Source organism: Eulemur rufifrons, chromosome 18, assembly GCF_041146395.1.
Source record: "Eulemur rufifrons isolate Redbay chromosome 18, OSU_ERuf_1, whole genome shotgun sequence".
NCBI lineage: Eukaryota > Metazoa > Chordata > Mammalia > Primates > Lemuridae > Eulemur > Eulemur rufifrons.
Window position 1 is genome coordinate 48,151,753 of NC_091000.1, and position 22,674 is coordinate 48,174,426.

The 22,674-nt window shown below is 44.7% G+C and overlaps 2 protein-coding genes across 3 annotated transcripts in view; both read right to left on the reverse strand.

Moving 5' to 3' along the window:
- Positions 1–581: 581 nt before the first annotated feature.
- Positions 582–22,674, reverse strand: part of LOC138398756 (butyrophilin subfamily 3 member A1-like) — a 41,065-nt gene continuing 18,972 nt past the window's right edge. Inside the window, exons 1-10 of one of the 2 annotated variants that reach the window (XM_069493245.1) lie at positions 11,447–11,583; positions 8,459–8,543; positions 7,852–8,199; positions 6,757–7,038; positions 4,964–5,164; positions 4,783–4,803; positions 4,666–4,692; positions 3,686–3,712; positions 3,236–3,262; positions 583–1,710 (exon numbers count right to left, since the gene is read on the reverse strand). In XM_069493245.1, coding sequence (XP_069349346.1) covers positions 977–1,710; positions 3,236–3,262; positions 3,686–3,712; positions 4,666–4,692; positions 4,783–4,803; positions 4,964–5,164; positions 6,757–7,038; positions 7,852–8,199; positions 8,459–8,543; positions 11,447–11,527 — 1,833 coding nt within the window. In that variant the 5' untranslated portion in view covers positions 11,528–11,583 and the 3' untranslated portion in view covers positions 583–976. Of the gene's footprint in view, positions 1,711–3,235; positions 3,263–3,685; positions 3,713–4,665; positions 4,693–4,782; positions 4,804–4,963; positions 5,165–6,756; positions 7,039–7,851; positions 8,200–8,458; positions 8,544–11,446; positions 11,584–22,674 lie in introns of those variants that run through there. The other variant, XM_069493246.1, reaches the window with a different exon arrangement.
- Positions 16,701–22,674, reverse strand: part of LOC138398757 (butyrophilin subfamily 2 member A2-like) — a 62,748-nt gene continuing 56,774 nt past the window's right edge. The window contains 6 exon segments of the mRNA XM_069493248.1: positions 16,701–17,359; positions 19,209–19,235; positions 19,334–19,354; positions 19,762–19,804; positions 19,806–19,984; positions 21,564–21,845. Coding sequence (XP_069349349.1) covers positions 16,761–17,359; positions 19,209–19,235; positions 19,334–19,354; positions 19,762–19,804; positions 19,806–19,984; positions 21,564–21,845 — 1,151 coding nt within the window. The 3' untranslated portion in view covers positions 16,701–16,760.

A 22,674-nucleotide genomic window follows, 5' to 3' on the forward strand; every position in this document is an offset into this window, starting at 1 on the left:
CCCTTTCATGCTCTGTCACTCACTTTTCAGGTGCCTCTTACCTGGCTTCCACACCATCATTCCATCTAAATAATTCTCACTAATGTCACAGGAAACCTCCACTTCACTAAATCCTTTGAACATTTTGGATGTCTTATTGATGTCTTCAGCTGCATGCAACCATGTGGAGGCTTCCTTCTTTCTGAAAACATTGTCTTCTGCTCCTAGTTCTCCTCCTACTACTCAGTTTTCCTCCTCCTTCTCAGTCATATTTTCTGGCTCGATCCTCTACTCAGCCATTACATTTTGGAGTTCTTTTCTTGGTCCCTCTACTTCTCATTACATACTCTTTTCCAGGGAAATCTCACCCACAGCCTTGGTTTAATTACCATATGAAATCACAAATTTACATCTCCACCCCAGATCTCTACTGTAAAGTATTATATAAATCCATATATCTAACTGCCTATTTAACACCTGTCTTCCATCTTAAACCTGGTCCTCTTCCAACACTCCCTGTCTTAGTGAATGGTACCATCATCCATTCAATTGTTCAAGCCTAGAAACCTAGTAATTATCTATGATACCTCTCTTCCTCCTCCTCCTCCCCATATTCAATTTCTCACCAAATCCTGTCTATGAAGGGACCGAGGCTGAGCATCTCCCAGCTGCACAACTTACTGTATGAGTTATACAAGTTACTTAATTTTGCCCCACATCAGCTGCCACATCTGCAAAAGGAGACTACCTCACAGGGTGTTGTGAGGCTTAAATGAGTGAAATCCACTTAGTGCATTTATTTAAAATATACCCAGTATGTTTTAAATTCTATCAATAGTATTTATTGTTCAGATCCCAGCTGTGCCATTCACTAGCCATGTCACCTTTGGAAAGTTAATTCACTTTTGTGTAGTGTTCTTACTTGTACAAAGGAGACAATAAAGTGGCACCAAACTCAAACCACTGTCATATAGAATAACTGAACGAGTAAAGTGCTTCAGGATGTGCATGTAGCTTTATGGTTGTGAGGGTTGCTGTGGATGGGGAGACTTTCAGCTCCAGACTGGGCAGGGAGAAGGGGACAGGTCACTTCACCCTGAGGCTCCCTAGTTTCATTAGGTAAGCCTGAGGTCACTGGACTCTCCAGGGAAAGGTCAGGAACTAGGTCAGGAACAGAACCTGGCATTCCCAGCCTCTCCGTTTCTTTTGGTGCTGGGCAAATGGTCAGTGCAGTGGGCTCCAAGGTCAAAATTCTGAAAACAGGACACAGAGGCCCAGAGAAGGAGGTTTGCGGGAAGGTGTAAATATGAGATCCATCCATGGCGTTGTAGAAGGAGACCTCCCCACTCTCATAGTCCAAGAAAACCCCCACTCTCTCAGGTGGCCCAGCAAGCGTGAGTTTGGTCCTGGGTTCAGTGAGAGCCCGATAGTTATTCTCACCAGACTGTCCCATAGTCCAGAATCCATTCTCAGGTATCATTTTGACCCAACCTTTTCTCTCCACATTCTTCCTACACACTCCGATGTGCCACTCTTGCCTGTCCCCCACCTCCACCTCCCAGTAATGTCTCCCTGAAGTGAAGCTCTCTTGCCCAAGCACACAGTGATGCCAATTAAATCTCTCAGGAACGTCTGGAAGGTCCTGTTTCTCCTCTGCACGCTGCAGACTCCTCAGGTCCTCAGACAAAAGGAGGATGGGGTTTGCCGAGTCTGGATCCAGAGTCACATCCGCTGCAGAGAGATATACAATTTGTCTGTGGGGTCAGCCATTTTCCTGGACCTCAGAGCCTCAGCATACAAGGCTTGGGCCTTGCACAGGAGGCCGGAGTCCAGAGCCTGGTGTCCCCACCCTGACCTGAATGTGACTATCTTATTAATATCATGAGAGAAAGCCCCGGGGTTGTGTGCAGTGGGGAAGGGGACGGTTAAATGAGGGTTGGAGTCTGCCTAACCTGATATCCTGAGGCTGCCTCAGCAAGCAACAGGCCTCTTTCTCACTAACTTTTTCTTGTGTCCTTCCCAAAATTGACTGTGCAAAATTGTGCTTTATACTCATAGATTTAACTTTCAATCTGCACTCTACTATTCATGTGTTGAATGAGTTTTCCTTTTCTGCAATCTACTTTTCCATATGTCCAAGCCATGGAACATTTTTGAGCCTTATCTGAAGCATTTCCTTATGTGACAAATACTAACCTCTGGAGTTGTCTAAGACAATAATGTTATTTATTCAGTCCAGGGCAGGGCACAAAGACAACGTGTGATGTCATAACAGCTGCCATGCCTGCTCCATGCTAGGGTCTATGTTGGGGGCTTTATATGCCTCCAGATCCATTCTCCACACTTCACCTTTCTCCACCCTGTTCTGGGCCTCAGGAATCTGTCCTCTATGGACAGTGCCACTCGGCTCCCATGTCCTCTGGTTTCCTGTTGGGTTAGGCCAATGGCAGGCCCTGGCAGTAGATTGGAGGGAGACAGAAGAGAGAAGCACAGCATTTATTTTCCCCGCTTCCTCCCTGCCAGCAACAGATGGTGCTGCTCTGAGAAAGGTCTGATTCTTCTCAGGCAGCCCTCTCTCTCAGCTACGGTGTCCTCTGTGTTCCCGTACTGGCCCCCTGCCTCTAATCTTGAAGTCTAGGGGTGGAGACAGCTCCCCACTGTTGGGAGCCCTGAGTCAATGCATTTTCCCCTCTTGCTTTCCCTTATCCCTATTTTCTGCAAACCCTCTTAAAACACCCATTTTGAACATGCTGTTTCCTTCTTGCTAGGTTTTTTCCAATACGTATTCATTACCTTCTTCAGTCTTCACCTCAATGCCCACAAAATAGGAATTACAATCATCTAAAAATGTGGAGGCCAAAGCCCAGACGCACTGAACCCTTTGAGCACACACAGAGCCAGTAGGTGGCATATGAAGACTGGGCAGGCATTGCCTTCTCTCCTTGGCATTTCCCATCCTCACTGTCCCTGCAGTATTCTTCAGTCTGTGTCTCCTGCCCCTCAGCTCCAGGCTTCATGCCTCTTCCTTCCCATGAAGGTCTGTGGAAGCCCAAGACAGCAATTCTCCCTGGGTCCCTACGCTCTCAGCAGGCAGGGTCCTGGAGATGGCCATGCTTGCAATTGCACCCTCATGTTGCCCACCCAAAAGTCTCCTTGTCATGGGGACTTTTCTTCTCCAAACCTCAAGAACTGGAGAAGAGAAAGGGATATGGTCGCTCAGGTGGTTGGTGTAGGGAACATACAGTGATTTACTCACCAGCTTGGAAGAGGGCCACTTTCCATTCTGAAAGGAAGGAGACAGAGATAAGAAAAGGTCAATATTTCTATTCTTCCTGACCCCATCCTCCTCACTCAGTCTTTTCTCTCTCCTTTTCTTCAGAGTCTCTTCCAGTGTCCACCTTCCCTTCTCTACAGCTCTGATGGATCAGGGGTGGCAACTTCTACAAAACTGTGGGCTCTGTTCCTTCTGTCATGAGGGGCTGCTGGCTGCATGGCCAGGGTTTGCTAGGGGGTGTGCATGAGTGCCAGAGCCTCAGGCTTCTCTCAGAGGCTCTCAAAAAGCAGAAGCAGAGCCCCCTTTGAAAATGAGCCTTTGGGTTAGATCTGATTATTCCAAGTGAGAATGTCAACGAGTGACAGTAGAGAAAAGGCCGAAATGCTCAGGGAACGTGTCCCAGGAAACTCAGAGAGCATCAGCGTCACTCACCATCATAGGCTGGAGACTTCTCCCCACCTACAATGAAAGAAAGGTAGAGATGTCACTTGAATTCTGCCGTATGTGAGTTGTCCCTTTTGCCCTGTTTTTGCATGCCTGGAATCTTCTTTTTGACCATCCCACCCTTTCCTACTTTCTCCCTGTGGAGATTCAATTTTCTCCTCCCCTCTCATCCTTTATATCAATTCAGGGAACATCAGCTGAATGCCAGTGACACCACAGATACTATGTGAGGAACTTCTTGATGTGGTCCAGGTGATCTATTTAATATGTGTCTATATACTCCTATACATGTTGTATGTGTAACCATGTCTATATGTATATGTGTACAAGTTTCATCTGTCCCAACCTCTATCATTTTCTATTTTCCTCTGAATAGAATTTGGGGAACTTAATAAAAAATTTTATGGACTAATTTTTGAAAGCAGTTACAGTTTATCTGTACCAACTGAGCTACACTAGCTCATCCTGTCTATGAGAGACATTTTTCTTTCCGCCCCCCTTCTGATTTTCTTGTTCCTTATTATCTTCCATTCTTCTTTTCTTCTTAGCAACTTATAGATGATGTGAAGCAACTTGTGAAGTTCCTGGCACAGAGAAGGCACTTCATCTTCCTTTTACTCTTTCCTTTTCAAGTGTACCCATGGATATTCTGCAATGCCTTACAGGGCTAAAGAGTATGTGGCCTCTCGTGGACAGTGACTGACAGCCTGTTTTCTCATTTAGAGAGACAGAGAAAAAGAGAGAAAGACTGACTCCTCTTGGTGTAACTCCAATAAAACACACTTATTTTCCTTTTTGCTTTTTCCCTTTTTTTTGACTATGACTTGGCATACCATGATGATTTTCTTTTCTTGGTCAAAGTTATCTTGGATCATTTCCCAACCCTGGGCAAAGAGTTAGGGATTGGAAAATATCCAAGTAAAGAGAGTTGTAGGTTTGAACTCAGAAAAAGTGTCAGAGCCACTCACGAGCCACGTACTGGATTTTTCTCCACTCTGAAATGGAAGAAACAAGGAAGAGTCATCAAGGTACATAAAGCAGGGATAGGAAGACATGCCTGGGTGTCTCAGAAAATGGGAACTTACTGAGTTCTTCCTCGAGCTGTTCTGGAAAATAAACAGAGAAAATAATGAGGTGTTATGGGACAGGGGATTTTCTGGACAACAAACCTTAAAAACCACCCAGTGCCAAGGTAAGGATGTAGGCGAGGTCCCTGGGCTCAGACCTGTAACCCAGGGGCCTAGATTCCCTCTCGGGGTCAGATACCTCTTGTGCTTCGTTCCTGCTCCGTTGCGCTCTGTGCCAATTCTCTCATCTCTTGCTCTCTCTCTTTCTCCCTCAACAGAGTCTTTTTTTCCTCTTGTTGTCGCCACAAGAAGTAACCCACCACAGCAAGAAGCAGCAGCAAGATGGGCAGGGTCCCTGCCAGGGCGGCGATCCAGGGCTGGGCGCTCCTGAAGAAGGGGTCTGCAAAGGGACGGTCTGTGGGCCGGGGGGCCTGGGGCTCTGTCTTCCCAGCCTGCAGCACCTCGAGCTTTAGCTGCTCCCCCCAGGCCGGCGGGCACAAAACCTGTCTCATGAGGGTAAACAATCTTTCTCTTCCTAAAGTCTCAGACAACTTTGGAAAAGACTTTGGTAAGCCCTTACTCCAACCTGCTACCATTACTTCTCTTGAGATGCCCGCCTCTCCCATGGAAAGTGAGTGACTTGAGCACAGTCATACACATTTTTTCTTAAGTTTTCAATTGGTAGTACATTTATATGGTTCAAAAAATACATATATAAAAAAGTCACCCACCCAGTGCTCCCTCCCTCCGTCACTCCATTTATTAGCTTCTCATTAGTCAGCTTAATAAGACGGTTAAGAACATGAACTTTGGTGCCAGAGGGCCTGGGTTCTAATGTGGGCTCCAATGTTGGTCAGCAGTGTGACCCTGGACCAATTCTTTAATCTGTGTTCCTACTGCCCTAATCTGTGTAATGGGGCAATGATAGTGCCTACTTCCTGAGGTTAGAAGGATGAATTAATGCTTATAAAGTGCCTGACATATAGTGAGTGTTAAGTAATTGCTTGTTAAATGTAAAAAATGTAAATAGAAATATATTCTTATTTTGCCTCTTATTTACCCTAAAGATAGCACTCCATACACACTGTTATGAATTCTTGCTCTCTCTCTCTCTGTAGAGTGTATCTTGGAGATCTTTCTGTATTAGTATGGAGAGAATTATCTACGTTTTCTTTCAGAGCTGTGTGGTCTTTCCTTGTATGGAAGTTCTGTATCAGTGAACATTTGTAGAGTTTCTTAACTTTGTGCCGTCATAATAAGTGCTGTAAGAAATAGCCTTTTACATGGATCATCTCCCACAAATGTAAGCTTATGTATCAGATAAATCCCCAGAAGTGGACTTTTGGATCAATAAATACGTGGTGTGAATAGATATTGCACTATAGCCCCCAGTAGAGGTTCTGCTTATGTACACCAAGAATACAAGAAATGACACAGCAAATGCCTGAGAGTTACTGCCTCCCTGCATCCTGCCATCAGAATGTGTTATCAATTACCTGTTTTGTTTGTTTTTTGCCCGTGTCATAAGTGAAAAATGCTTTAATGTACACTTCTCTGATACGCAAGAATGAGCACTTTTTTGCATGTTTATGTCCTTTTCTATGAACTAATAATTCATACTCTTTGTTAATGTTTTTACTAGATTGTTTTAAATCTCCTTATGTTTTAAGGAAATTGATTGTTTATGATATGAGTTATAAATATGTGTGTTTTTTCTCATTTTGTCATTTAACTTTGGTTAAAGATCTTATCTTGACCATTTTCCTCCAATTCCTATTACCTGCCACAGTTTCTGGCAGACAGAAAATGTTCAGTAAATATTTGTGGCATAAACAGCTTCATGGAGGAGACAAGCTCTCCTAAAACAAGGAGAAGGCTCCAGGTCCCTGCTTCAGGCCTTACATTCACTGCAGAGACTCACAATCCTCCCCACCCCCCACCTGCTTTCAATAGCCACAGCTCAGCTCAGCAGAGGGGAAGCAGGGTACTGACCTGCGATGGAAATCCTGGCTGTCTTTTCCTGCTGGAGGAGGGAATTTCTGATGGTACAGGATACCCCCTCCCCAGAGCTTCCTCTCATGATCACAGATGCTGCCACTGCATACAGGCCCACTGCGTCTGCAACCACAGGTGCTGCCACAGCCGGGATGACCTCCCCCTTGGCACCTCTCCACTGGACGTGGGGCTGGGGGTACCAGCCGGTGGACCTGCACTCCAGATGGATCCCTCCGTCCTCATAACCCTTCATTTCCATGTGAAGATCAGCACCCAGTGCTGTGGAAGGATAAATCAGCCTAAATTCTTGGGAGCCTCCTGCCTCGGGAAGAGTCTCAACAAGCATCAACGACACACTCACATTAGATAATTCAAGGAGGATTTCACTCCAGAGCTGTTTGCAATTGTGTGGTCACAGCGAGGGGAAAGCTACGTGGGCTAGTGCAGTGCCCCAGGGCCAGAAACAGTGGGGCTATTACCACTCACCCCTAAGCCCAAGACAGGAGGAGAGGGAGCCTTGTCTGAACAGAGAGAAAGATATAAACATTGCTTAAATCACAATAATGGCCAAGCGCCCCACACAGGCAAGGAGGGACTGTTTTCCTTTTACCAGTTAGAGCTTCAGTCTGGCCCTAGTCTCCTTCCACCTAGAAAAGATTGATTAAGGTTCCCACTCACAGGATTAATCCCCCTCCCACCTTCCTGACAGCATCTAGTAAAGAGCAGAGGCCCACTTCTGCACACCATCCCCCAAATCCCCTAACACGAGCCCAAGATCTGTACCAAGTCTTCTCTAACACCTTCTGACTGAGTCACCCCACAGTTCTCCACGGTGTGTGATCTTCCTTGCTGCAACAGATAATCAACATGGCCCCTTCCACTGCAGGTGTGTTCCTGGGGGTCATTGGCTGGAGAACATTAGCAGCAGATACAGCCCCTATGAGTGACCTCCCAGGGCCCACAGTAGGTGCATCTGGTGAGGCCACAGAAGCCATCCTGTACACAACTAAACCAAAGCAACTGTGTACGTGTCAGTGAAGAGATGAATTCTTATCCTTCCCATCCCTTGTCTTTTGATTCCCAGGGGCTCACCTGCTACCTTCAGCTCCACGATGGCTTTTTCATAGAAATTGCCATCTTGGAAATAACACAGGTAGTTTCCACTGTCAGAGGCTCTGACGTTGTGTATTCGGAGAGCAGCCTTCCCTGCAGTGATGTCATCTCGTAGAACGGAAGTTCTCCCTCGATACTCTGGGGTCTGTTTGTCTTTCACTTCCTTTCCACCGGCATACACGGTCACTACCTGCCTAAGGCTCGATCTCACCCACCTCAGCTCCATGGTCTCTGCGCTCATCGTCGGGGACAGGTGACAGGGCAGATCCGCATCTTCACCTATCATGGCCAGGATGGGCCCAGGGGGTCCATGTACAGCAAACTGAGCTGGTCAGCAAAGGGGGGAAGCTCCATCAGAGGTGGTGGTGATGGAGCCATCAGAGAAAGGGTTCTCCTTGGCAGGGAAGGGGAGGTATAAAGAACCTAGAGAGGAACAGGATCCTAACAGAAGTGCCATTTGTCTCTTAATGGCATGTTGACTTCAGTTTGGGATGGAACTTTCAGATATGGAAGAACTCAAAGGATCTAAGTGGGCATTAGTAGGTAACTGTCTGCTTCACACACATAAAAACAGAATCATACCTACCTGAGCAAGGCGTGAGCAGCTGGACCAAGATGAGGCAGTCAAGGAAGTCGAGCACAAGGAAATCCAGGCCACTTGCCATTTTCATCTGTGCTGCATATCAGGGAACACTAGAATGGGTGAGGCAGACACTATGCCCTGGAAGAATCTGTAGGATTCCACATTGAAACCTCCACTTCCCCAGAGCTGCACCCCATGTGTGGTGACCCAAGAAGATCTTAACTCTGCCAAAAATGTCTGCCCTAGGAGTCTCTCTTTTTTTATTTATTTTATTTTATTTTAATTTATTTGCCCTAGAGTCTCTTAACCTTCCAGTTCCAACATGGTAAATCACTCAGGAAAACACAGATATGATAAATGCACATATGTTATCCTACCAGGAAATCCTTGACTCTACTTCCTAAAAATATTCAGAAACCTATCTCTTCCCCACACTTCCCCCTGCTTCTCCAGGCCCAAGCTTCCATTATCACCTTCTGATTAATGCAGAACTGTCCTCATTTGTGGGTGTGCAACACTGTGGACTCCTCTAAGCCCTAACTCTCAGCCATCACCATGGTCAAATCACGGCCCAACAGACTCTGGGTAGGATCCAGGCAGACTCCCTGCTGGAGGCTCTGGAGTCAATCAGGGGCTGAACCTCCCACTCGTTCATCACAAGGCTAGTGATCAGGAGAGCTGAGAATAAGACCAGGCCTTGCCCATCTTTTCTTTTTCTCCTTCACTGAGTCATTCTACAAATATTTAGTGAGCACCCACGGTAGGGGGGGTGGGGGCGGCCCACCATGTTAGGTGTTGGCATCAAAAAGAGGGTAGGTAATGGCTCCAAGATTCACAAGCTGTGTAAGCTCGGTCATGTGACTAAACCTATCTGAACTTTAGTCACTCATAAAATATTGCGAAAAATGAAATCTAAAATGTGCACAATTGACCAGCAATTCCACTGCCTGATTATCTAGTCCAGCAAAGTACCTGCATGGGTGCAGAGAAAAGCATGTGTGAGAATGACACTGAATTGTTATTTTTAAAAGTATAAAAGTCATAACCAACAGAAGCAGCCACCCACAGGAGACTGGTTAGAAGAATGGTGCTTCATCCCTATGCAGGAATTCAATGCAGCAGTTAAAAAGTGATTTATTGTCAATCACCTGGATAATTGAGATATACTAAGTCATCAAAAAGCACATTGCACAACTGTACTAATGATTTTATCTAAAAGCAAAAGCAAAGCTATAGATTTATACATATTTGTATATGTAAATATCTCAAGAAGGTGTAAAAACATGCATGCTAAACTGAAGACTGGAGGTTTAGCGAGTGAGGAGACACTTTGGCCTTTTGTTCTCATTACTTTTAAAACTATATTAATGTTGTAAATTTTAAAAATTTCATGTACTACTTAACAATTAATTATTGTTATGTGTAATTTTAGTGAGTGGAAATTATTAGGTGCTCAGTAAATACTAACTCCTCAACAGTTTTCCCCCAAACAAGGGAGCATGAGGCCCACAGTCATGGTACCTGCTGCTGGGGGTACCTGGGTCTGGGAATTGCCTCTGAGAACAAGACCTGCAAGGGGTGTGGGGAGGGGTGAGTAGGAGGCAAGGGACAGAGCAGCTGGCTGTCCTTTGATCCCTGCCTGGGACCTGCACCCATCCTCAGAAGAAACATTGCCTTTCACCACATCTTCTGCTCCTCAAAACTGCTCTCTATGCTGCTAGAGAGGGGGGCGTCTTCTTATTGTTGTTATTATTTTTAGTCCCTGTCCTAACAATTTCTGTGCTGTCTTCACAGTGAGAAATTAGTTTTCATTTTTCTTTGAATATTTATTTTTCTTTTTCATGATTGTAGACAATTTTGAAAATTAAGAAAAATATAAAGAAATAAAATTTTCAATGATCTGTAGTGGTAATCATATAGTTTGCTAGTGGTAATGTAAATATTTCTGGACGTATTCTGACCATATATACAAGGCTGTCTAGAAAGTACACAGCCATTGTTGATATTAATATAACATTATATAATACCAATAATGGCTGGATACTTTCCAAATAGCCCTCGTGTGTGTGTGTGTGTGTGTGTACACATACACACACACACACACACATATATATATATATAGCAAAGGCCTAAAAACTATTGTATTCTTTGTCCTCAAAATTCCACCTGTGGTAATTAGTGTTGAAGAAAAAAAATCATGAAATAACACAAAGATACATGTTTCAGGCTGCTTAACATACTAAAGTCTACAATAGCAAAATATAGATGCAATTTAAATATCCAAAATACAGAAAGGGTTAAATAAATAATGGTATATTCATACAATGGAGGAGCTTGTAGCCATAGAAAGCATGCTTTAGGTTTTCGGGAAATGGAGAACGGAAAGAAAAACAGATACTGTCCCTAAAAAACACCAAAGTGGACTGTATGGATCCAATGTTGTTAAAATTATAATTTATAAATTTATGAATACTCTTCATTAAAAACATGATTCCTCATGGCTGCACAGAAATCTCTTTTATGACTGAACCATGCATTGTTCATCCATTCCCCACCTGTTGTACATTCATGTTGGTTCAGATTTTTCTATATATTAAATAATAAATAGTTCTGAAATGCACATATTTATATATAAGGCTTTAGGGCACATTTCTCTTTAGAATTTCTTAGAATAGATGCCTTGTCATGGCCAGAACAGACTTTAAGTGTCCTTTGCTCCTTTCAGACCATGATACATTCTTAAGAACATGCAGTTGGAATCTTTCTTCACTCAGGATGTCTCCCTTTCGATCCACCAAATCCCAATCTCCGTACGTCCTCATTCTTTGCACCACTCCCCTCTCCCCTGTGTGCCCAGATACGCAAGCGTCCGCACACACCCTCCTCACCCCTATCTCTGTCCGGGCACTTCCCTGCATGCCCACTCTCAGCTTGTCAACTCTCTCCTCCCAGGCCTTGTAGCCCTGGCTTTAATCAATTTCCCTCACTTACCCCTTGGTCTTCCCATCTGAGAATCACAACCCACAGAATAACGGCGGTCAGTACTTCTTCATCCTTTCTATTATGGTTCATAGTTTCTGATCTGGAAGAAAGGAAAAAGAAAGCAAGCAGAGTTCATCTGCTCACGACAAAACTGCAGCAGAGTTCCTCTTTGGAACAATCAGTGTTTTGATTGGCTCAGAGGTGGTGCATCAGTTGCTGGACAGAAATCACTGGGGAAGTTTAGAATGAAAACTGAAACTACATTGAATCATACATATTGAAGAAAAATTCCAGCCCTACCACCCTGAGTGTTTGGGTTTCTCTGTGGTTATCTATTTGAATCATTCTTATGGGTGTACGTATGTAAATATTTCTTCATATTCACCTGTCTTATGTCTTTTATATCATGATAGAAATGTCATCAGAACAGAGTGGAAAAAGAAAAGGATTGTAATGTGTGAACAGGGAACAATGTGTATTAATTAAAATGCTACTGTGATATTTACTAACATCTGCTTGCATGTAGATGGGTACGTGGAGGAGGAGGATCTCTTACTACAGAGCCTAATGAAAGTAAGAATGGAAAGAAAACCAGACACACTGCACCATTTTAAGCACCTCGGGCATCAAGGTCTAGGATCCAACACCAAATAATATAGTTTTTTGGTTTCTAGAGTCAGTGCTGCTTGACATGTTTTACATATTTCAGGAAATTCTTATTGCCACAGTTTCTGAGCATCTTCATTCACCCTCAGTTACTTGTTTGTGTTATCTTGTATTTTTGCTTCTATTTGTTTCGCACTCTGCCAGGGGATTATGTAGTCTCTGAGGTTAGACTCTAGATAGGCTATGAATGCTGTCTCTCTACAAGGTGTGTGGGACAAACTGGTTCTGCCTGTGGCCTAAGACCTCCCAAGATACTTTATTTGATTTGCAAGACAGTGATACAGACCTCAAAGCTCCTAGGTTTTATATGTGACTTGGGCTGATGGAATCTGATTATACTACAACAGTTTGAATTCAGGCTCTGGGGTTAAGATAGCTGGTCAATTGTATATTATCCATTCCCGACTTTTTCTTAGTAATTAAGGCTTAATTTTCTCATGTACTGCAATGTTGTCTTCCCCGTGGAGATAGAGGGAATGAAGGGACTAAATTTAAGCCTGTGGTTTGTAGGTGAAGTTGTAGGGTTGTGCTTTTCCCAGATATCCTTAAAAGGGGAGGCTGAAACAGCTGGGAGACACTTATTCCCTTCCTCTTACCTAGTACATGGACTTTGGACATGGAGATACAGCAGCTGCCTTGTGCCCATAAGGCCACCTTGAGAATGGAAGCCAAGTGCTGAGACAGTAGAGAATGAAGATAGAGTAGGCTGGGGCATGGATGACATCCCTGAGCTGCTGGACTAGCCCTGGACTGCCATGTTTGAATTCATTTAACATGACAGGAAAATAAACTCTTGTTTTGTTTTAGCCAATAATATTTTTGGCCTCTGTTATCAGCAGGAAACACAATTCTTCCCTCCCCTTCCCCCTCCTCACTAGTTTGTCATGAAACTTTCCAAACATATAGTAAAGGTGAAAGAATTTTTAGTGAATACCAACGTATATACCACCTAGGTTGTTTGTCACTTTGTTGTAATCTATCCCTATGTGTCCATCAGTACTTATTTATTTATTTGTTTGTTTGATTGTTTTAATTTTAATTCACAATCTATTAGAAGCTTTGCTGCTTGAAATTATATCTGTAATGTCACCAGATAAGCACTGGGCTCTCTCCCTTATTTGCATAAAAACTAATACTGTGGCATCAGCTTTTGAGAAGAGAAAGGCTTTATTGCAAGTCAACTGGCAATACTCAGATCTGTCTCCCTGAACTGGTGTCTGGGGCAGGTTTTGTAGGAAGAGAGTAACAAGGCTTTAACTGATTGGATCTTACAATGATGTGATGCTGGGAGGCATGATATGACTGGAACATGCTGTGCAGTGATGCTGGGCTCAATCTGATTGGCTCATGGATCATGCAATGAAGTGTTGGCTTCTTAATTCGGTCAGCATGCCTTGGTGAAAGCGCTTAGGTTCCACCCATGGGTGCAGGCTTGGTTCATCTGGGTATGCTCAGCTTACATGACCTTCAACCTGGGGGTCCATGGCAACTGAAAAACAACTCATCATTTTATTAAACAAAGTTGAATCAGATAGGGTTAGTTCTGCGTTTACAGTTATAATGAAACATTCAACTATGACCTAGAGAATCCAAGTTACTTTGACATAGAGAAGCAGCCAAGGTGCTGAGTTTCATGGAAGAAGTCTCTGGGCCATGCTTGGTGGCTCTTGCCTGTAACCCTAGCACTTCGGGAGGCCGAGGTGGGAAGAGCACTTGAGGCCAGCCTGGGTAACATAGAGAGACCCAGTCCCTCCAAAAACATAAAAAGATTAACTGGGTGCAGTGGCCCATGCCTGTAGTCCCAGCTACGCAGGAGACTGAGGTGGAAGGATCACTTGAGCTCAGGAATTTGAGGTTGCTCATGATGACACCACTGCACCCCAGCACAGACAACAGAGTGAGATCCTACCTCAAAAAGAAAAACAAAACAAAAAAAGAAGTTTCTGGGCCCAATACTTCATGTCTCTAACCTTGGTCGTTTCCAAGAGCCCCACAGAGCCCTACGTACATCCAGTTCTCATCCAGTCCTTTCCACAAAGCCCTGGGAGAGAAGTCTTGAGACAAATGGATGTGAAATGAGACAGAAAAAAATCCACCGATTTAACAAATTTCTATTGAGAACGTACCATCTATTATATCTCAGACACTGAAGTTCATAATCGGTGAGGAGGGGTTGCAATATGGAGTGGGTAGGAGCACAGACTCTGATGCCAGGTTGCCTTTGTGACCTTGAGCCAGTTACCCAACTTCTCTATGCCTCAGTTTCCTTATGTGTAAAATAAGGATAATAATAATGCTTAACGTTTTTGTTGCTGTTGTGAGGATGAAATGTGATAATATAGGCAATTTCCTTAAACAGTGCCTCACACAGGATAGGTCATAAAAATGTATCGCAAGTAAAAAGCAAACTTGGTCTTCCTCAGGGTTGATAGATTGGAGTTCTTCCTTAAGGAGAGTGAGAAGCCTCAGATTGATGCCCAACGAATGCAAAACTGAAGGGTGGGCTTTCATTGTTCACTTCAGGAGATGGGCCTCATAGAGATCAAAGGTAAGAGCAGACACTTCCTTCCTATAGGAAATAGATAGGTATGTACATATGCTTAAGAATAATTCAAGTTGTTTTTGTCCAGCAATTGTACTTTCAAAAATTTATCCGAATGATAAATGCAATTCCAAAATTTATTCTGTAGAAGTGATTAGAGCTATGCACAACAATTTGCATACAGAGACGTTTATAGCAATACTATTTGCAATAGGAAAGAAAGAAAACCATCTTGTTATAAATACTATAATATTAGTGTTTAAGTTAAAAAAAGCATGTCATGGAACAATACATATAGCAAGGTCCAATTTTCATGAGAAAAACTAAATGGGCATGTATTGGTATAAACATCTTAAAAGGTTCGAGAACATGCACTTAACTGTTGATGAAGCACTATATTTTAAGCAGGAAGTTATTTACAGAAAAGAGAAGTAAACAAAATTCATTTATTATGTGATTATGGAAGCTGAGAAGTCCTACAATAGGCTGTCTGCAGGCTGGAGACCCTGAGATGCTGGTGGCCTGGCTCAGTCCAAGTGTGAAAGCCTCAGAACCAGGGAAGCTGATAGTTTAATTCTCAGCCCAAGGCCCAAGGCTTGAGAACCCAGGAAGCCTGGTGTAAGTTCTGAAGTCCAAATGCTGGAAGGCCTGAAGCTCTAATGTACAACAACAGGAGAAAAAGAGTGTCCCCCTCCAGGAGAGAGACAAAGAGAGAGAGAGAGAGAGAGAGAGAGAGGAATTCCCCTTTCCTTTGTCTTTGTCTTTTTGTTCTACGGGGTCTCCTGCTGACTGGATGGTATTCACTGGTATTGAAAGCAGGTCTTACCCACTCAGTCTGCTGACTCACATGCCAGTGTCCTCTAGAAACAGCCTGGCAGACACACCCAGACATAATGCTTTGCCAGTTGTCTAGGTATCCCTAATGCTGTCAAGCTGACACCTAAAATTAACCATCACACTATTTCACCTCCAGGGTCCTCTATCCCAAGTCTCAAATATGGTCTGGGGATTCGATATGAGAATCCGGACATCTTGTATTAAGCCAGACATTAAATTTGGAAAACATTAAACAATGTCACACTTCTCAATAAATTTATTTTGCTTTGGAAACAATAGCTTTTTAAATAAAATATGTTACTTGCATTAAAATATAATTTATTTATTAATATTAATGTTATTTTATGTAAATTAATAAATACCTTAAAACTTTTCTCAGTTTCAATCTCAAATGCCATAAATATTAATAAATATTCATTGAAATGAACAAAATATCTTTGGGGTCCTCAATAATTTTAAAGGGTCTAAAGGCATCTTGAGACCAGGGAGCTTGAAACCACTGCTGTTCCCCGTTGAACCTAAACCCTCTGGTGGCCTTAGTCCAGTACTCACCTGCTCAGGCAGGACCTTAAACGTCAAGCCATACTCAGTGACTGAGCAATGACTCCTTGTTTATTGCAGGGACACCTCAGCCAGACCAGATGAACATGTGTCCTTGTCCTTCATTCTTTTTCATCCCAGGTCTAAGCCTGTGTGTATGTGGTCCAGAGATCTTGGGGGCTGGGTGGAAATGGGCCATCATCTCCTAGGACCCCCTTAGCTATCATGGTAGGGTTTAGCCATGCTCACAACCTTGGTCTCCTCCCAGCTCTCTGGTTCTACTTCCTCTGTCTCTGACCTCTACATGTGGTTCCCTCTCCCCTCAGGAGGCATGTGATTCCCTTCCTCCTCCTATATCCTGGTGCATCCTGTTGCCCTCGCCCCATGTCCACAACGTCTGGTACCAAGTGGAGGATCAGGATTGACATCGTCACCCTGACAGCAAAGCAGCAGGTTTGCTGTCCATCATCTTGTCACACTTTCGTCTTGGCTGGGAGCTGTGTAATAGAAATAGCTGCCTAAGACTAGATCCTCCCCATAGGTACAAGCAGAGGAGCTACTAAAGCCACTGCCTGGTGAGGGAGAGACTGGGGCTGAGGCCTGAAATGGCTATGAAAGAGGCAGCTAGATGTTCTCTTATGTGACCAGAGGGAAGGAGGGCCTGGACTCAGCCAGGAGACCCCAAGCAGTGGTACTGAGATGGCCAGGGCTTCTCTCCATGGCTGTGAGACCAGGGAATTAGTCCTGTGGGCGGTGTAGGGTCCGCGCCCTGTGAAGAATCAGGCCCTCCTCAGGCACTGTGACGCCATTGGCTCCTGTGAGTGCTGGGCAGATGAAGAGGGGGCTGTCGTCAGACCCCAGCCTGAAGAAGGGTCTTAGGGGGCCAGCAAAGGGTGAACGGGGACACGTGTAGATGTGCGATCTGTCCCTCATGTTGTAGAAGGAGACATCTCCAGCTTCATAGTCCAGGAAGACGCCCACCCGGCCGAGGCGCTCTCTCAGAGGGAGAATCCTCTCGGGGGAGGACAGGGCCCGGTATTGGTTTTCGAACATCTCCAGGGTCCAGAAGCCATTCTGAGGAAGCACCAGGGCCTCCCCTTTCTTCGCAACACTGTCTCTACAAACCCCCACTGTCCACGCCATCACGTTTTCAACTTCCACCTCCCAGTAATGTTTTCCTGAGGTGAAATATTCCCGGCCCAGGACACAAGGCTGACAGTCGAATCTCTCAGGGTTGTCAGGCACGCTCTGCCGGGAAGGGCCCCGTCTCACACTTCTCCGATCCTCAGACAGGAAGAGCTCAGGATGAGCGGTGTCTGGGTCCAGGACCACGTCAGCTGCAGAGGAAGTCTCAGGTTTAGGCCTGGGGTCTTAGGAACCTGGAGATTGTGTGATTCCTGGTCCCTCAGAGAAGGCTCAGAAAGCTAGTGGGGGTCCCACATGTGGTCCTTTCCATGAAGGGCCTTGGTCCCAGGCAGCTCACAGACTGAGAGTTACTGAAGCTGCACATCTCTCTCCAGTGAAGGAGCAGTGCCCTCAGGTGGAGGAGAATCGGGGCCCTTAGAAACCCAGAAGGTTTAGCAAATGAGCCAAAATTAATGGTTTCCACCTTCTCTCAGCATTCTTAGATCTGCCCTGTATTCTATGTAGGACAGATGATCTTTGGGTCTCTCTTTAGTTAGAAATTTTCCAATGTGGCTGAAACCAGCAAAGAGACTTCATATCCTGTTTCCATCAACCACCCATGGATCAATTAAGGCAGTGGTCCCCAACCTTTTTGGTACCAAGGACTGGTTTCATGGAAGACAATTTTTCCACAGACCAGGGATGAGGCGTTGGCTGTGGTGGGCGGGGGGTGGTGGTGAGATACTCATTTTCTAATAGGCCACTGACTGATGCCAGGCTGTGGCATGCAGGTTGAGGACCGCAGAATTAAAGTGAGTCTCCCACTACACAGTGTCCTGGGTGGTAAAGGGTCTCTTCATCCCTCTCCTATTCTTTTAACCAGTTGACAATTGATTTCAATGATTGACAAGGACATCCTTCAAAGGGTAAAGGAGGATAAATTTCCTCAAAAGCCAGCCGGCTGCCTGAGAGGTGTGTGTGGCAAAAGAAGGGAGGAAATATTTGCATCTAGTTTTGCTTTAACAACTTGGGTCTGAAGTCAACAGCTGTGATCTCTCTGGATACAGGAAATGCTCCAGACTCTGGACATTCTACAGACCTCTCCCATCTTCATCCTTTATTACTTATTCAGTCTCCCTTTCTATTGTATTAAAATGATTTCACTCTTTCTCTCTCTTTGCCCTTCCTTTTGCATGCCCTGCTGCGACAATGGGTCTGGTAGTCATCTGTGTGTATGTACCATGCTCTGTAAACCTATATCTTGCTCTTGCCTCTCTGTCTCTACTCAATAAACCTCATTTTCGTGCTTGCCTAAGAAAAAAACATGATTTCATCCTTTCTGCAGATTAATATGCCTGATTGTGACAACTTCTGATTGTATGACAATTTTGAAATTCACCTAAAAAAGAACAGTCCCTGTTCCATGGTATCTGGTAACACTAAATTTTTTAGTGCTTCTGGGCAGACAAATCATAAAATTCAAAGTGCTCATTAGGAGTAGACAAGTGGATTCTGTGTCCTCACGCTCACCTGGCTCCCCTCCCATGGCAGGCTACAAGCAGGGTACCAGAGCTCTCTGAGGAGCACAAAGGCATTTCTGGCCACCTATTTGGACACTCTAGCATCAGGCTTGTTGGGGAACCTCATTCCCTTTTCCCCACATAATTCTTCAACTGTGCACAGTCTACACCATCTCCAGGTTATAAATAGCTAAGATAGCATTAGCTTCTTTCAAATTGATCCAGGATCCAAAAGCAACAACTACTGAAATGTAACTCCTGGGGAGGTCCACTATGTATCAGAGACCTCTGGTGATTACGGACTAAATTATTCTAAAAGAGAAAAGATCATAGGAAATAAACTGTAGAGTTGATGAATTGCTGCTGGGATTCCCTGACAGAAGAGCCTTGATCTAGCATTGGTGGGACCCTGCTGGTGTTCCCAGCTGCCCCCACCCGCCCCCACCCAGCCTTGGGCCCCTTGCTCATCTCCTCTCCAGAGCACTGTTGGCTGCTAGTGGGGAGAAAGCTCTGGATCTCAGGGAACGTCAGCGGCGCTCACCAGCATGTAAGAGTGTTCTTCTCCATCCTGCAAGGGACAGACAGAGAGCTGAATGTTATGAGATAAAGGCTAACCAAGCAGGGCAGAAATTGTGCACGGAGTAGTTCAAGAAAGGCTAAACTCACGCAATTCTTCTTGAAGTTGCTCTGAAAAAGAAACAAACAGAATAATGTCCTCAGCAGAAGAACTAAGAGAAGTTGGGTTTGCATTAAATGATGCAGGACCCGTCCTTCCTATGAGCACCAGCATCACCCTCCCCCCATGCCACACGAACTGTTAGAAACCAGAAAGGATTTGTGATCCACAGGCTGGATGGTATCAGCGCATTTTTAGGCTTCCTTTGTTCAACCATTTAGTGGTGTACGTGGCCAGGGGAATGAATGCAACATTTGCACAATGGAAGTAATAAAGCTCTGAGAGATTAATCCCTAGGACTTGAGAGCTCCAAGCCCTGGCTGCTGCTGATATATGCTTTTTCTCTCTTTTCCCCAAGCTGCCACCTGTTGCAGCTGTGTCCTTTCTATGTCAGTGGACTGTCCTCCTACTCTTTTACCTTTTATTTGACATTCTTTCTCTTTTTTCACATGTTCTTTCCCCCAGTTTCTTACGTGCAATTTCTTTCTCTTCCTGTTCAACATCTTTTTCCCCTGACAAAATCCTTTTTTCCCTGTGGAGTTTCTTGATGCAACAGATGCTCACAGCCATGAACATGATGAGAATAGCAAGGATGAGAACCAGGATCACAACCCAGGGAGATGTGCTGGGTGTAAAATATTCTGAAAAGGCAGCCATAAAAGTCCATTTTAGTGAGAAATCGGACACGGAGGGTGAGAGTGCCCCTCAGGCACACATCTGAAGAGCTTCCTCAGTTACCTGCTTTGTCATCTTCTGCTCAGAAACCCCAGGTGGAGCAAGCAATGCTGACTCTGCATTGGCTGATCTCTCAGTGACTGTGACTGTCAGGGCTGAGGCCCAGGATATAGAAAAGCAGAGACATCTGGAGTCACCATGGAAAGGACCAGGGTGAATGAGGCTAACCAGCCATGCTGAATCAGCATGGCCACCTCCCTGGTTCAAGCCACCCTCACTCTTGCCTGGAATATTGCAATGCCCCCTCCTTGTTCTGCCCTTAACTCCTGCAGTCTATTCTCAGCAGAACTGCCTAAGTGAGATGATGTTAATTGTTTGCTCAAAACCTTCCAGTGCTTCCCATCTCACTCAGACTAAAGGCCAAAGTCTGTTTTGGCCTATGCTGCCCCACACAATGTGGCCTCATTGCCACTGTGACTTCATCTCTCCTACTTCTTGCACTCGCTCCATTCCAGCAACACCAGCACAGACTCCTGGGGTTCCCTGAAACTGCCAGACGTGCCCCTACCTCAGGCCCTTTGCATAAGGTGTTCTTCTTACCTGGCTTGCTCCCTCCTCAAGTATCTGCTTGGTTCATTCCCTTCATCGCTCCATTCCCATCTTTAAAGTTTTTCCCGACCATCCTGTTAATAATCACCACGCCCCATGCCCCTGGCGCTCCCTATTCCCTCCTTGCTTGATTTTTCCTACATACTCATCACCATCTGATATAATATACATTTAACTAATTATTGAACCACTTATATTAACTATTTCATTTATTGCTCTCTTCCTTTCTAGAATGTGAACTCCATAAGGGCATCTTCAATGATTTACCCTCAGTTTATAGAACAGTGTCTTGAATATATGAAATGCCTGTTGAGTATGAATGATGAATGTGTATAGACAGGGAATATCCTCAGTTCTGTCCCTGAAAAAATCCCATGGGTATAGATGGAGGGCTTCAGCAGACAGAACAACCATGTGTAGATAGTCACCATCGATACTATTCTGCATGTTTTTTCTTTTTTTTTTCTTTTTTTTTTTTTTTCAGAAACAGAGTCTTGCTCTGTCACACAGGCTGGAGTGCAGTGGTGTGATCATAGTTAACTGTAACCTCCAACTCCTAGGCTTAAGTGATCATCCTGTCTCAGCTTCCTGAATAGCTAGGATTGTGAGTACCCACCATCACACCCAGCCTATTATTCTCCGTATTTTATGATAGTTCTTAATGTTTAAAAATTGCTTCAGCACAAGAACCTTATTAGAAAAAAAAAAGATCAGATTAACTCTCAGAGAAGAGACTTCTACTCATGGTTTTGAGATTCTTTAATTTTTCCCCTGTGACAAGGGGAGAGGCCTCAGCCCAGCTGCAGCTCCCATTTCCCCAGGGCCCAGGACCCTTCAACCCACACTCCTGCCCTCCCTCATCCCCACTTGGGGATCCATCTGTGGGCTGAGGATCCCACCTCCACACCATGAGTCTCCAGGGGGCAGAGAACTAACCTGGAATGAAAATCACAGTTTCCTTCTCCTGGCCGAGCAAGGTACTGTTGACAGAGCAGGACATGTTCCTCAGGGAGCTGTCTCTGATGATCACAGCTGTGGTCACCATGAAGAGGCCGTCTGTGTCAGCAGTGTAAGCCTCCTCCAGGGCGGGTACGACCTTACCATAGGGGTCCCTCCACACCGCGAGGGGCTCTGGGTACCACCCTCCAGATGTGCACTCCAGCCGGATGCCCCCATCCTCGTGCCCTTTCATTTCAACAAGGGGCTTAGAGCCCAGGCCTGGGGAGGGAGACCAGGGCTCAGCTACCAAGCAGTGGTGTCTCAGCCCCTACTGTGCCTCTTCTGTGAAGGGATGAAGAAAGGAAGAAAAAAAAAATGGAAGGAGGGAGCAAGACACAGGAAGTAGGAAAGAACCTTGATGTTGGAGAACACTGGGAGACCAATATGTCAAATAAATTGTGAGATCTCTAAGAGGAAAGGATTACAGTGCACATTCTTCTTTGTGCTCCACCTACAGGTCCCATCACAGCACCAAGCATCTGTTTGCCTGCTGTGAATGCTTGCTGTTGGGTTTATTCTGCCAAAGACTAATTTTCTCCCTTCCAGCTGGGTGTGTCCAGTCCAACCTGAAATAGGCAGGTTGAGGATTTCACTTTCTGTTCCTGAAAAAACTTCTCAATAGACGTTGGTTTCATGAGGCTCTAGAATAATACAACACAGACAGAAACCTGCCACACTGGCAGACTCTTAAGAAACTTTTAACCTAAAGACACTGTCCCTTCTGTCCAGATCTGGGCTTCACATCACCACAGCTACTTACTACCTATAAGAGGTGATGGTTTTTAGGAGAATAGACAGAGCTAGCCACCAAAGCCAACCCTTATCCTGATTCACAGATGTTTATCTCCCAGAGGCGCAGTCTATTAGGTGATCTTCTTATAGTCTTTTGAGAACATCTGTGTATTAGGACGATGTGGATGCTCTTGAGATCCTTAAGATAACAATATTACCTCTTGAACGTCAGAAAATCATCCTGAAAAATACTCAAAATCTAGACTCATCGTAACTAAATTATATCTTTAAAAATATCTTCAATAATAGAGAATAC